The sequence below is a fragment of the Henckelia pumila genome, chromosome 2, assembly GCF_033568475.1.
Source record: "Henckelia pumila isolate YLH828 chromosome 2, ASM3356847v2, whole genome shotgun sequence".
In the NCBI taxonomy this organism is placed as follows: Eukaryota; Viridiplantae; Streptophyta; class Magnoliopsida; order Lamiales; family Gesneriaceae; genus Henckelia; species Henckelia pumila.
In genome coordinates this window covers 97,483,556-97,499,526 of record NC_133121.1, presented here as the reverse complement: position 1 = coordinate 97,499,526, position 15,971 = coordinate 97,483,556, and the positions used below count along the sequence as shown (strand labels likewise).

General features: G+C 33.6%; 2 protein-coding genes across 3 annotated transcripts; both read left to right on the top strand.

Annotated features, from left to right (window-relative positions):
- Window positions 1-4,229: 4,229 nt before the first annotated feature.
- Window positions 4,230-4,616, top strand: LOC140877982 (ethylene-responsive transcription factor 4-like). Its single transcript, XM_073281586.1, has one exon. The coding sequence runs from the start codon at window positions 4,230-4,232 to the stop codon at window positions 4,614-4,616; it is 387 nt and encodes a 128-aa protein (XP_073137687.1).
- Window positions 4,617-8,794: 4,178 nt separating this feature from the next.
- Window positions 8,795-14,810, top strand: LOC140880326 (protein FRIGIDA-ESSENTIAL 1-like). Of its 2 annotated transcripts, XM_073284672.1 has the most exons (7): window positions 8,795-9,126; window positions 12,258-12,437; window positions 12,598-12,814; window positions 12,953-13,146; window positions 13,243-13,504; window positions 13,595-14,402; window positions 14,503-14,810. In XM_073284672.1, exons 1-7 carry the CDS (start codon window positions 8,877-8,879, stop codon window positions 14,530-14,532), a joined length of 1,941 nt encoding a protein of 646 aa, XP_073140773.1. In that variant the 5' UTR covers window positions 8,795-8,876; the 3' UTR covers window positions 14,533-14,810. The 2 variants fall into 2 exon arrangements, with proteins under 2 accessions (XP_073140773.1, XP_073140772.1); XM_073284671.1 differs by having other exon boundaries at window positions 13,243-14,402.
- The last annotated feature ends 1,161 nt before the right edge of the window (window positions 14,811-15,971 follow it).

Below are 15,971 nucleotides of genomic sequence, written 5' to 3'. Positions count from 1 at the left end.
GAAACATAAAATCAGAAACAAAAAATAAGCCTTATGACTAATAACTAAACAAGCAGGGCGTAAGGAGGATAAGGTTGGAAACCAACCATTGAAGATTCATGGTTAGAGCAAACCTGAAAATCCATAGAGCAAGTACCAGTTGATCAAGTGATCGTTAAGGGAAAGCAAGGATTTGGCCTCTGCTCAAAACCAAGATTCATTCAAACAAGGTAACCTTTCTAAATCTTCTGCAGCCCTTAATTCAAAGAAATATTCAAAATACGTTAATCATGTCATCATCCTTCGTAAGAAATGGAAGATTGATAATAAAAAACTGGTTTGAAATAGAAGATGATCATGAATATGATACATTTCATGAATATCGTTTAAATACTTCTGATTTAACCATATTCGAATCAATTTATCAACTAAAATTTGTAATTAAAACCTATGAATGGAACCAAACTAATCTGAAAACATTTATCTGTTATAAATGAATCAGATCTGTAAAGCCATGAATGAGAAAATTCATAAGAATTTGAAGAATTCAGCAACCTGGTATCAGAGAGGTTAAATAAAGCAGATTATTAATGCCTGGATTAACTTTAGATATTGAGATTAAAAATTTATTTGATAAAATAATCTTACTAAAAGATTTACGTCAAATAGATCAATTATGGAATAAAATAAAAGATCTCCAAACCTTTTATTTCAAAAATCATAAAAAAAAACATTTTTCAAGCAACTGGAAAATGATAATTCAAATTTCTGAAAACGATGAAATTGAAGACATAACAATATGTTATGAATAAGAACAAACTTTGTTATCGAAATCCGATCAACAAAAACAAAATAATAAAAGTAACAATTCTTACTAAATGGAAAATGTATGAAAATACAAAAATGAATATCTTTAATTTATATTCTCAAAATATAAATTTTGATATAGAAAATTGTGAAAACAATTTGAAACATCTTAAAAATTGTCAATCTTCAATTGATAGTTTCGAAGATTTTCAGAATTTATTAGAACATATAGATTCAACAAAAAGGCTTTTAATAGCCTTAAAAAAATTAAGAAGTTCTATCATCTGTTAAAATGAAAAAAGTAACAATTTCAAATCAAAATAGTCAGATTGATGAATCTGAAGAGAACCAAGAGTATAATTTGAATATTATATTTAATCAGAATAAGTTTGCTGAGATACAGAAAACAGGGTTTTCTAATTCAAAAACAAATCTAATAGACCAACCAGGAATATTAAGCAAGATTTCAAATTTTATTAATCCCAGAAAAAATTTAATTTATTATTCGATTCGTACAAAAGAACGATCTTGTAAAATAAATAACGAATCAAGGTCTAATACTCTGAAGTTATTAACAACTCAAGATATTGATACCATCATGGCAAAAGCCAGTGAAAAAGAACGATCTGAACTGAAATATGTTCACATTGGAGGAATCTAAATAATAGTATCAGCTCACTACCGAGAAAAAATAGATACACCAATTGAAATCACAGTTCGTGACAAAAGGATACGTAATTTTGAGAATTCTATCCTTGGAAAAATTGAAGGAAACTTATGTTACAAAAAGATGAAATTTTGTATTTATCCACAATACAATATATCTCTTTTTGATAAAAACATAAATGACGTTTTAACATTAGATTATTACTTTTATAGAAATAATCTTATGTTAACAGGAAACCATCCGATCAATATAAACTATGTTGTCGGTTTAGCAATAAGTAATAATTCTCAAACAGGAATAATTTCAACAAAACCAACTATTTCTGTTGAAAGAATGTTTGAAAATATTACAAGAATTGAACACCCTCGAAAAGCATTTATTGAAGAAATAAATCCCTATAAAAGATGGAGTTCAGATGACCTCCAAATCACAAAACAGTCTGTACCAAGAAGATCATTATCATTTGCTAGAAATGATGAAGATATTCTTGAAAAGATTGGAACCATGAATCAAAATATTCTTAAAATTAAACAAGCTATTGTTAATGAATCAACCTCATCACAATGAAGTCCTTAATAAAATTAGAAAAAGATCTAGAAGATTTAGAAAATAACATCAATAAGATCAATCTATCAATACAAGAATTAGAGAAGAATTTTAAAGAATATATTGATTTAGCAACGACTAGATTAATAATTGAACAGGAAAGACATAGTAATGAAATATTAAACTATCTTAAAGAAGTTCTTTCAATAGATAAAGGAAAAAGGAAAATGGAAGAAGAACCACCATTCAAAATTGAATCATGGTATAGAAATCCCCTTAGTTATGACAAACATAAGTATGTAGATGTTTAGTGAAACAGACTCATCTGATTTTGAACAAATAGGAGTAAATACAAAAAGAATTATATCATTCACATCAGGAATCAGAACAATACAGAGATATGGATATTTCAGAATCAGAATCTGAAGATGATTCTAGACCACGATTAAATCTACGAACGAATATAGAAGGTAGTGGTGGAAGAGATGATGAAGAATTTAAATATAACAGAGACCAATACTCTGGATCTTATAAAGATGTTAGAGACATTCTTAGAGAATAAAAAACATCAGGATTTGTGAAACAAAATATTTTAGATTTAGGTTGTTCAACAACTAAAGAAAAAAAATCAAAGATAGATCATTGGAAAAATGAACTATCAGTACAAATTCAATTAACACCATTATTAGAAAAAAGTGAGAATATTCAAGTTTTAACTCATGGGATGATAAAAATGACATTGGTAGGAGCAGTAAGAACTTGGGCTGAAAACCTAGTAATTACTAATCTACCACAAGGAATGACAGGACATCGATATTTCGAATTATTTGTTGATGCCTTGTACCAAGAATTTTTAGGAGTTTCTAATAATGATGCTAATCTGGTAGCTAAGAACATAGAACAAAATAAAGCAATTTTTATTCTAGATAATATTAAACTATGCAATTTATGTTATCTAGAAGAATTTATATGTGATTATGAAAAAACTATTATCAGTTAATAGATGCTGATAAAAAAGAACATTATAAATTAAGTATTTTTAATAAAATACCTAATATACAAATAAATAGTAAAGATGAATTCTTAACTAGCGCTTATGCCAAAACACTAGGAGGAGCTATTAAATTCATTAAAGATGTTATAACAAAGAAATGCCATGACGTAACATTAAATAAAATAATATCCAGATCTTACAAACAAAACAATAAACTTTGTTGTGATAAAATGGAATTCACAATAAAAAAATACGGTTGCAAAACAAACATATCACACAAACATTTAAAACGACAGAAACTGAATAAATTTAATAAACCTTATAAATCTTTTAATAGAAAATTTATTCCCTATAAGAAAAAGAAATTTAAAAGGAATTTTTTCAGAAAACCTTATAAAAGAAAATTTTATAAAAAATTTGATAGCAAAAAACCACCTTGCCCAAAGGGTAAAGGAAAGAATTGCACATGTTGGTTGTGCAACGAAGAAGGACATTATGCGAATGAATGTCCAAAATAAAACGAAAAGAAAAATAAAGTTAAACTTCTTGAAGAAATATATACTATTAGATTCTATCCAGTAGAAACAATTGAATTTTCATCGAAAGATGAAAATATTTATTATCTTGATGAATCAAGTGAATCAGATTTTGAATCTGATTCCATATTTGATAATTCAAGAAATAAAAATGATTAAAATAACGAAAAGGGCATTTTTGGAAAATACAACTCTAGGTACTAAACTCAAACTTTTGTTTAGCTTGGGTACCTATTTCCAAGTTGCCCATAAATTAATCTATCCAAAAGAATATAATATTTATTTGTTGAGAAAAATTAATACGCACACGTGCGTAATATATATAATATATTATATTTTTTAAAATATATTTTATTTTAATAATCAATAATATATTAATATATTTAACTTGACTCTAACAAAAAAAATAATATATTTAACTGAAAGAGTTTAAAAAATGACATTTGTCAACAAATTTTTTTGATTTATGACCTTCCTTCAAAAAAAGATTTGCAAAATGACCTTCAAATACAAAGAAAATGCAAAAACAAAACAAGAGAAAAAATTGAGAAGGTTATATTTCCAAATCATGGTCAAATGAAGGTTATTTAGTTAAATAAATCCCATAATATAATATAAAAATTTAGCCCCCACCCACAATCATAATTTTATTTTGCAATGAATTAAAAGCAAAAGTGGTCAAACAAAATCTATGAGTCACATGTCTCCTCCGTTGCCTCTATATATTCCCCTCCCCGCCGAGAGGTGGGAAGAAATCCGAGATGAAATGCGCTACCGTGGTGTGAGAAAGCGGCCGTCGGGGAGGTATGGGGCGGAGATTACAGATCCAAGGACGAAGCGCCGCGTCTGGCTTGGGACATTCGAGACGCTAGAGGAGGCCACCGGAGCATACGCCGCCACCGCCGCCGCCCGCAGGTTCCATGGCTGGAGGGCTAAGACTAATTTCCCTCCTCCGAAACCCAGCCAAAGAACCACTGCGGAGTCGTCCTCCAATGGTAGAAAAGCAGCTTCTCCGGTGGTTCCAGGCCTCAGTCTCGGTAGCCCGAAGCGATTCCCTTTCCAAGATGGATTCATCAAGATCGTGTGAACCCTTACTACAAGGCCCCACTTCAATTTCCTATGCCCTCATCTCCAACCCTTCTAGCCCTCTTAAACCTCATCCAATACACCATTTAAAATCTAAATAAACTAGCCTGGGCATCCCTTTAAGCATAATTCAATCCGAAAATTCAGAGATGAGCTCAAACTCTTCAAGTACCAAGCTGAAAATTTCGAACCATGCAAGAACCTTCAAGAATCAATCAACACACAAGACATAACTTATTTCAACCCTAAGAATACTTGTAAATTTTGAAATTTAGGCATGAACCCTACTGATTTTTGTGAAAAATTCGAAATCCAAGCTCAAAAGTTCACCAAACTCGAAATACATGAAGGAAATCAAAGCATACACATAATATCTTTATTTGGTGGCCAAAGAACATGTTTATACTTGCCTTAGGTCTAACCAAACCAAGAAATGGGGCTGGAAATTCAAAGGAATGGATGCCTAGACTTCTTGGGCGCGATCTTTGGCCTATGGGGAGGTGTGACGGCGGCGGCGGCTGCTACCGTGGAGGAGGAGGTGGCCGACGGTTTTTGTTGAAGAAGGGGAGAGGGTGGCGGCTAAGGAGGGAGAAATGGAGGGGAAGTGTTTCCAATCTGATGTGTTCTAAGGTTTGGGAATAAAATGTGGGAATTAAATTTTGTGTGTGTGTGTAAAGTGCTACTTTAAATGACTTAAAAAAGTGCTATTAGGTGTATTAAAACTCTTACACTTCTCACCAAAACTCTTAAATTTCCTATGTTTGAAAAGTTAAGAATTTGAAGGAAATGATTGAATTTCATTGGCCCGGGTTATAAAATGCTAATTTGAAAAGTTCTGAAATAAACTCTAAAATATCATAAAAAAAATTACGGTCACCCGAAAAGTCTTAAAACCGAATTTTATTTATCTATTTTCCTCAGTTTCTCATAAATCTCAAATCTTGCGAAACTAAAAATTATCGCCAAAATCCACCGTCTCCTCATGCCGGACCAGGAATCACTGACCTCAAGAACTCAAGATTAATTAGTTTAAATAATTAAGCAAAACAAACATTTAAAGGAATTTAAAAAAATTAAATCTCTAAAATTAAAATTATAAATATTTAGGCAAAAATAAACATGTAATCCAAATTATGAAATTTTTTACGCTACAATATCTCCATAATATTCTCAAGTGTATGTTGTTAGTAATTTCATGGACATCGCGCAGGATATTCACAAAAATATCTTATAAAATATAATGTCAAATACCCAAATCATTCATCCCCTCACACGTTTTCGGGTCTTGAAAAATGTAATGCATTAAATGCGTCTACGATATTCACAAAGTATCTTATGGTTGCCTCGAGGTGTTCAAAAAGAGGCACACATAATATCAATTTATACACACTGATATACCTCAATAAAGTGATCTCCTTGGATGAGCTAATTAGCTACACTAACAAAACTCCTCCAATAAGTGATGAGTTATTGCTGACCTGAAATCACGAACAAGAGTGTTAAAGGGGGCCGGAAGATGTTCCGGCGTATCCCCTTCGACGCTCAAGTCAGATGCTAGGATAGCGAAATTTAGAGAGTGGTGTGTGCGCACAAGTGAAGATTCAGATCCCAATAATGAAAGTAAACCTGGTATTTATAGGAGAGGCCTCCGGATCTCACGCTTACCTTCCTTATCAGAAATCCGAGAATCCCGAAATTACGATCCCAAATATATAGACGAAGATCTCGTCTAAATCTAACTTGACAACGGAAATATTGATATGTACATTTTATCCGAGCCGACCTGTCATCATTAAGATTTTACATTGCTGCTCTACCTGGGGTCATATGGAAAGGGGTGAGTGAATTATTACTGAACCCTTGAACTCACCCCAAACACTGATCCTAACATCTTAGCTAGCTCACTAAGGTTGTCGAACCCATTTACTAAGCTAACTCCCTACTAATATTGGGGCTGAGCTGAGCTCCCAAACTCCCGAGCTGAGCTCCAGACCCGAGCTGGAAATCATGGTAGGGGAGCTTGGCCGAGCTCCGAGTTCCCGAGCTGGAAATCATGGTAGGGGAGCTTGGCCGAGCTCCGAGCTCCCGAGCTCCGAGCTCCCGAGCTGAGCTCCCGATGGGTGTTAGGGATGTTCTTCTTATCTTAGGGTCATCGACGAGCTAAGGTGATTTCCTCCTCCGAGTATCACACGCACACATATATATATATATATATATATATATATATATATATATATATTATTGAGTATCTATAAAAAAATAACAATTATAATTTTCAGACTAATAATACGTACTAGTATTTTGAAGTGAGTTTAATAAATTTACAATTCGTGAATATTTCATAAGTGGAAGATATATAAAAAGTAAAAACCAAGTTGATAATATGAAACAGGCCTTAATTACGAATTCACCCGGGCTCAATAATATCGTAATCCGTAGCTGGGGTATTTACATGACTCATCCATCGACCCAAAGATGATGAACTCCGTCTTGGTTGGGCTTTAACACATTTTGATCTTTATAATAACATTTTTTCTCCATTTAAAAATCTTTAATCATTTTTCACATTACATAAAACAAAGAAATATAATATTTAGTCATGATAAAAGGTAAACCCAAGACTCTAGTGGATGAATCATCTGCATTGCAATGAGCGGTTGAATCAAGTGAACTTTATGTAAGATTCACACGATCTAACCGCAATGTTATACATAACGTCAGATTCAAGGTTTTTATTAACTATTAATAAAATTTAAGCTTAGGTGATAATTTTTTTTTCCAAAACAAAAAATTCTTGATTTCTCATGTCACATGTTACTGATCATTCGTGTTACAATATAAATATATATGAAAGTATTTGTTAAATTTTTTGGTTAAGAATTTTTAATTTTGTCACACACACACATATATGTACGTACGTACGTACGTGTCAGTGTGTGTTGCATACTATCCATGAGTACGGCAACATGAAATACAGTGATGTAAAAATTAATATGGTCTCTTTAATTAGTGTAGCTATTATCATAAAATAAATTATATCTATATTCTATGTTAAAAACACAGTCTAAAATCTGTTTGTACATAAGTTTTATCCATGTACGAAGAATCATGCATTGATAATCGATTTAGCGGGATGAGTCATACTGTAACACACTGCAATTATTATCAGGTGTATCCTAATATCATTTTGACAAGTTACAAAATTATCAACTCAATACAATCTAATTATCTTATATGGTCAGGTGAGCTTATCCCGTTTTGACAGCTGTATGCTCGACACAAGTTCAAATTAATGAACAAAATATATTTTACTAATAATTAAATATGGTTAAAAATTATAACAAAAATAATATTATAATTATAATTATAATTATAATAAAGAGAAAAATACCATGCACACTTAATGCACGTGCACCGAATGCTGGTTATTTTATAGTGTAAGATAAGAAATGGTGTGGGACCCTTTTGATGAAGCCTTCTCGATTTATTAACATAAACAACTATATTTTTGCGTCCAAAAAAGAACTCCCATTTTCTAAATTTATAATTTTTAATTTTTAATTAATTAATATTGTTTTTTAAATAAAAATATGGTTATTAAATATTTTAAAATTTATATAGAATAATTCACTATCTTTTTTTTATTTCAATATAATCTGTTCTAAGTTATTTCTAACCTATGTATTTCATTGATAATTTTCTCCCTTCCACTTTGACTTGGATTGTAAAACAGATTAAATTTATATTGATCTTCATCTTATGCTCACGTTGTATCGTACTTGAATCGCTATTATTATAAATAAAGTATATATGGATTTATTGAACTAACTTTTAAGAGAAAATTATCTTTATTGGTTTAGGTCAAAACTGAAATGATTTTGAATGAAAGCTTAATATTATATAAATATAAAATAAAAATACAGTTTTCACGAAGTGTTCGAATTGATGAAGTTGACTTGATTAATGATCATAACTTCGATTTTTTTTTTCGGACGGAACTATTGCACAAGATTTGCCCAAACTTGATTTGCTTGCGAGCTATTGTTTTGGTTCGGAATTTGCTAACGGCTGCGGTTATCGTGTCATTAAAAAAAAAATTAAAGAAAAAAAAATATATACACAAATTAATTAATAATATGTATTTCCGAAGAACTATTTAATGTGAAGTCCCTGTAAATCTCTCATCCAACAAAGGTTACAGCGGCAGTCTTACAAGTCACCACAGGCGCTGATTCCCAGAGACACCTTCTGCACTCTAGCAATGCCCTTCTCTTCTGCCGCGGTGTCGCCGTCCCAGACTCAGCCCTCGCCAGCCAGAGGTGACGAAGGCCAAGAGGAGATCGAATACGAGTCCGAGTACGAGGAAATAGAAGAAGAAATCGAAGTAGAAGAGGAGGTCGAAGTCGAAGAAGAGGAGGAGGAACAAGTCGGGGAAGGAAACGAAGAAGACGGGGATGAGTCTGAAATTGGCGAAGACTTAACCCCCGTGAGGGAAGAAAATAACCTAGACGGTTTGTTTTCACATTCTTGTTTTTACGATGATTCATTGTTTTGGATATCGTAATCGTGATTCATTTTTTTTTTTTTTTTACAATTTTAATTCTGGGCATCATTGATTTTTCATGGGCAATGTAGCACGAATGCGTTTTTATGGAGATGCATGCTGTTTTACCTCCATTATACGCACGCCTCATCTCATCTGTTTTAAGTGATCACACATCTCTCAAAGTTGTTCTTTGTTGAATTACCGAATGTGTTTGTAAATTTGATTTTTTTCCCTGTATTTTTATTGATCTGTGTGGCTGTTCTGTAAATGCAGCCTTGTCTCAAATTGAGTGTCTGTAGTTATATTCATGCTATGAAATTGAGGAATTATGTAATGTGCGTGTGTTTATCCATGGGTTTTCAGAGTTCTTGAAGTGATTCAGATATTTAATGTCTTAATGAGTATCAACAGTTCAAAGTTTGCCATAACCACTTGAGATTCCTTATGAGGAGTCGCTTTACTCTGTATATTATGATATTTTTCTATAGCTTTTCAATCTTTTCATCTTACAATGAGTTTTCCCCCTGTAAGACGATATAGATAATTTTGAATATATAAAGTTGATTACTTGCTATACACGCTACCCGTGACATCGACTGTTTGGAATTTTTTGCTTAAATTTCCATGCTAAAATCAAGCCACTCTGTAGTCATTTTATGCCAAACCGAGGAATCGTAATTAAGTTTAGCTATTACTTTGAATTATTAAAAATCAATACATCTTGACAACGAATCGCAATTGCTTCTTAGAAATACTCTATTGTTGTTAATTATGAGATCCTCCTCACTGGTTGCGTAAGATGATGGATTTTGGCTAGGGATTCTGTAATATTTATGTGGCTTGACGTGACACGTGTATGTTAATCACATATATTGTAACCAATCTTTTGTTTTTCCTCGACACTGTTTATGTAATTCCCTTTTACGATCATATCTGGAAAAATATTTAATGAGGTCAAATGTAAACAGTGGAAATGAAAAGTGGCCACAATCTTCATAATATTTTCTTTAGCATCTCCAATTAATCGTTGTTAACATGCCTAGACACACTCAGTAATTTATGTGTGCTAAAAGCATGCCAAGGCACAAGCTGTGGCTGAGGCACTGCCTGCTCACAAGTCAAGGCTTAGCACTTTAACGAACTTGGTTGTGAAACCCGTTTAGGTGTTTACTGGTGAGCCTTAAAGGGTCAAATCCTGGTTTAGTAAGCCTTCAAAATCACAGTCCTATGTGTGATTTTTTCCTTAGAAAATTAGATTTTAAGATATTTTGTCCTGTACCTCTTTAATATGACACGTCTCTTGTTTCCGACTTTCCGGGCTCTAGGACAACTATGTGCTTTAGTGCCCCTCGTGGCTTTTAACAACCGTGCCTAATATTACCAGCATAGAAAATTTTGTGTTAACTGATTGTTGTACTTTTTTTTGGTCATTAATGAACTTTTCATTCGATTGGCAAAAAAATGAGTTTGTGCTACAAAATCAACGGGCTAGTTCCTCTTACTATCGGTAACCTCTGAACTAAATGAACTCTCATGTAGTTCTTGCAACATGTCAGGATTTTATTTTTTTTATGACCATTATTTTGTATATACAAAAGACGGGGATAAATATGGGTTTGACCTTTCACGTGACATGGAATCATTCGGAGTATCTGAATAACTGAATATAGAAATTTTTTTGTGCTCCTTTAGTCCTTTTAGTTCTTTATATTGTCCACGAGTAGGAAATCTATATTGATATTCAATCTGTGAAAGTACTTCAGGCCAAGAAAAGGCAATGAAGGACTCATAAGTACATGGAAGGCATGGAATCAGTCTTAAATCAAAATCATGTTTCTATTTCTGGGGAATGATATATAGATTAGGTCGGAGCCTACTATATTACTGCTTTCATGTATACCTTGGAGCAATCAAGGTTAGTATAATAAATTAGTACCAACGAGTTAATATAGTATCTTAGTTTACCAACATTAGATATAAAAATCTCAATAGAGTGACTCCTTCTATTTCGTCGATGATGTTGTAAATAGTATTAGACATGGATTGCCTTGGAAATTTGTTGAATGTTATGAATACAGATTCGTTAAATATTGTGCTGAGTGAAGGATTACATGTTAAATTTACGGAGGCCATTATTTGTGCCTCATTGTGATTAGAGTGTGCCTGAAAACTACGATGACTTCCATTTTTATTCAGCTGTAACATAGACTTGAAAATATGAAGCTCCTAATCTTTCAGCCTTAACTTGTACCTTGTAACCAGACAGGTTCTGTAAGTTTTTGTTTTCAATTAATATTATTCTCCATGTGGAGTAAGTTTCGTTCCAAATCAAATGAGGATTTAACGTTATTGACTCTTTTTTGCTCTCTCTATATACAATTGAAAAGTTTTATAATTACAGCAACAAGTCATTGATGTGTGAATTACTCAATTTAATATTTAGTAAATAAAAGTATGTTATGGTAATTTCATTTATTTTTTTAAATGTGGTTATACATTCTCAGGTATGAATTTATCCTTTTTAAATTTTTTTATAATGAATAGCGGGTGGTCTTTATTCTAACAATTTTGTTCTCTTTTCTGCCTTCATTGTTCTGATTGCATCACTTATGATATTTGCTTGAATAAAGTGGCTCTAATATCCAAAAAAATGAATATTGTTTTGGGTTGAATTCTTATATTATGCCATTAAGTGCTACCTCCCTTAATTTATTTATGAACTACTCGATGTAGTAATTCGTGAAATGAGTCAGATGCACAACCATTGTTACTAGAACATCCCTAACAGTGTTCTTTTTCCATCTATAAGTTACCCTATAGGAAAATTCCTCAATGAAGCTAATAAATTCAGATTTGGACACTTATCTTCACACAGAAGGTAATTTTTGCCGAACGACGATGACCTTGGTTATCCTAGACAGTGTTGGAAAGTATATCGCCCAAGTCATATTTCTCTACATCATTCGAAAACAGTCATATTTTCATTCATGAACACCATAAATAAATGGGAAACCTTTCTACATGGTTTGATGACTTCCAAATCTATTCATTTCAACCTTAAGGCTAAATCCGTGAATTTTGTTTCCTTCCTTGTAGATACTGATGAAGATATGGATCTTGAGCAAGATGAAGAACACTTAAACTCTGGTCCTTCGACTATGAGAATGTCCATGGTAAATCCACATGTTGATATCTCTACAAACCAGGAATTTTGTGGTGATTTCTTATCTTCCGAGCGAAGAGAAGGGGGGCAAAGCGAAGAATTGTGTACCAACGGTGAGCAATTTGAGTTGATTGTATTCTGCGATATCAAGATTGACTCCAGGAAATTAAAAAAAATTATGTTTTAACATTCCTCCGCACTAATTTATTAGTCATCGTTAAGGTCAACCTCATGAATCACTAGTCTCAACTAATAATTATGATGTTTTTGCAGAAAAAATAACCTTTACAGGCACTGACGCCAAGGCTTCTTTAGATGGAAAGATGGAAGTGAGTGACATAAACAACAAAACATTTTGGAGCAAGGGCAATGTCACATTACCAATCACAGATGCTTGTAGCCAGAAGGATAGTGGTGTTGGTTCTGCTGTAACAAAGAGTCTTCATACTGATGTAGAAGCTGTGAAGGCCATGGAAGAAATGCCATCAAGGTTAAAGTGTTACTTTTACCTGATCGTCACAAAGTTGATGTTGGATGAGATAGATGTTTGTGTGTGCCTGTATTACAAGCATAAGTAGTTTATTTTAGTCTTCACTGTGAGCCTTATGTTCTAATAATGGTTTCTCAGGATGCGTGCTCCACCGATAACTCCAAGAGATTCATCTTATGGTCCTGAATTTGATGTTGGTAATAAAAGACAAAAAATTGTGTGTGAATTTCATGCCAAAGGGTGGTGCATTAGAGGAAAATCCTGTAAGTTCCTTCACATAAAGGAAGGCTCAGATGCTGCAGGGCAGAAAAGTGAGTTTTTGGACTTTAAAGGTAAGATATATTTATTTTGGTATTTGATATTGAATATTGTCATGGAAATATCTTGCATTTGATTTCACCAGACTATGGTTTTTTTTGCTGTGACAGCTTCTTCCAGTGTGCATATGCTACCACCACAAAGTAGAGATAACCCCGTAAACTGTCAGATTGAGAAATCGGTCATCCATAAACCTGATATGTTGGATGGTGCTCATGAACAGGCTGGTAATGTACCTGCTGGACAAAACTCATGCTCAGGTGATTTCAGCCGCTATACTTCCCCTCCGGTCAAATGTCATTCAATTGATGTGAATAGGGCTCTCCATGGAAATTTCTCTGGTGTATTATGCGATACTTATAACAAGTCAAGGTTTTTTTCTTCTGGAACTGAAGAAGCTGTTAGCAAGAAAAATGAACTCGTGCCTGATGCTCATAGGTTAAACTTACCATTTTATTCCAGACCATCGGTGCCTTTCGGTTCATCCTCTTGGACCACTAATGCCCTTGGGACTTGGAATACTCCAGAGAGCAATCACGAGTATCGTGCTTCCATATCCTCTTCCTTTAGGAAAAGCCCCTCTCCATTGTCTGGTTCTAATTCAGGAAGCAATAACCTCACAAATACACAGCCAACTAAGTATAAAACCAAAATTTCCCCTGATGGTTGGGAACCTTCTGTTCCATTTCGCCCGTCACATGTTATTACCCAGAATTTATTTCTGAAAGAAAATCCTTATGATTCCATTCTTGACGGTGTCGAGCAGACAGGTGCCAAAGATTTGCCATTTGAATTTTCTTACTCTGACCCAGGAGTATCTGTTAATAATGCTCATTTTCCATCCAATAAATTGCAAAAAGATAAGCTTTTGGAAGCTACTCATGTCGAAGATACCAGAAAATCTAGCAGATTGAGCTCTAGTCGAGATAATGGACTGAAACTGGATGAACCAATACACCAGAAGGAACAGCAAATGAATGGATGTGGCCAAAAATATGAGAATGGTATTGATATCAAGAGAGATGAAAACACACTGAATGAATCAAAAGCTCTGAAATATTTCCATGCCGCGCTTGTGGAGTATGTGAAAGAACTGGTTAAACCAAGTTGGCGAGAGGGGCTTATGAGCAAGGATGCTCATAAAATTATAGTCAAGAGGGCAGTTGAAAAGGTTCTGAGCACAGTACAACCCGACCAAATTCCTAACACAGCTGAATCAATCAAGTCATATCTTTCTATATCCCAGGTCAAACTTTCAAAGCTTGTCGAGGTTAGTGTCACGTTCTTGGTATCATTTATTTTTTAAAGACTGATATTGGCAGTAGTTTAATCTGTCTTTTGTGTTTAACATTTGGCCATTATTATTGCAGGGATATATTGAAAAATATGGGAAATCTTGACTCTGCAGAGTTGTTGGTCTTTGTACAAATTCACATGCACCTTCAAACGAAGGATTTGAACCTTTTCACATCCCCGATATGCTCTCTTATCTCTTAGACCATTGATGGGGAAAGTTTGTTAAAAATCTTGTACCGAAGATAGAACTTGAATCTGCTCTATAGATGTCGTATCTCTAACTCTAGTTTACAGAGTAATTTTTGGATGATTAAAATGGATTGATATATTATAGCTTGGGAAAAAAATTGTGTAGCTCTAAGCTGCAATAATATCTTGATCTCTGCAGTTGATTCTGATTGATTTGATGCGTGTTTATAACATGACTGATCACATCCACATCTGTATATTGTGAATTTTACTTTATTTCATGTTTTGTGTTGTCAAGTGATAGTACATTATGGACAATATTAGCTATTTTTTGGACCTACATGTGTTTACATGCGAATCTAATATTCTACTGAACTAGAATTTATGAAAAATATTGGAGGAAAAAAGGTTTCTGTTATGACCTCACGACACAATCCCTTTGAAAGAGAGAAGAATTTGTTGAAGAGACCTTTAATTGAGTGAGATACTTATTTGGTATGTTTGCTTTCTCTAGAATAACTTGAGATTCACTGCTGTGACTGACCTGTCTGTCACAATGCACACACACTGAAAGAGCTGGTGTCTGATATTCTGATTTGGAAAATGTGCCACTACAGAGGTGCTATTGTACAAAATTAAGTCATCCTTCAAATATTAACGAGTCAACTCAATTTTTAATTAGGAATACAACTGAATATATGAATGCCTAACCTTGCAACTGTGCTGGCCATGTTTGTTATTGAATGGCCAGACTCATTGAACTTGGAGGCTGGAGACAGAGATCAAAAGGAGGCTATTTAAGCCACCATTCTAAATGGATAGTGTACTTGGATTGGAGAAAAGATATAAGAATGACAGTTTAAATCCTGTTGAAACCTCATTCATTTCCTGTTAGAAAAACTTAAGCTGGAGTATGCAGCTGATATGAACTTATATCAAAATATGTTGAAAACAAATCAACATGTTAAAAGTTGGAACATCCATTATTACGTGGGATGAAGCTGGCTATTTGTTGTCCTATTCTTTCCTGGGTGCGGTCGGTCAATGGTGCAACATTTGACTTGAACATCTTCGGCCAAAATTTTGCATTAAGGTGCTTTCATTTGACCATTTAAATTCACCAAGTAGTTTTCTACATCTTCTGAGATTTAACTGACCGTACCTGATCGTCTCCAGTGGCCTTTCACTGGTGACAATATATCTTCTACATGCATCTTGCTTGGAACTTGAGGTTTGATTGGATTGCATTTTGTAGGAGCTGACCATTAGGAAACAACTTATTTTCCAACCATGGAGTCAAGCCAAGTTCCGGTTCTTGTTCAAGCCAAGTTTCGATGGCGAATTCTTGTCTTGA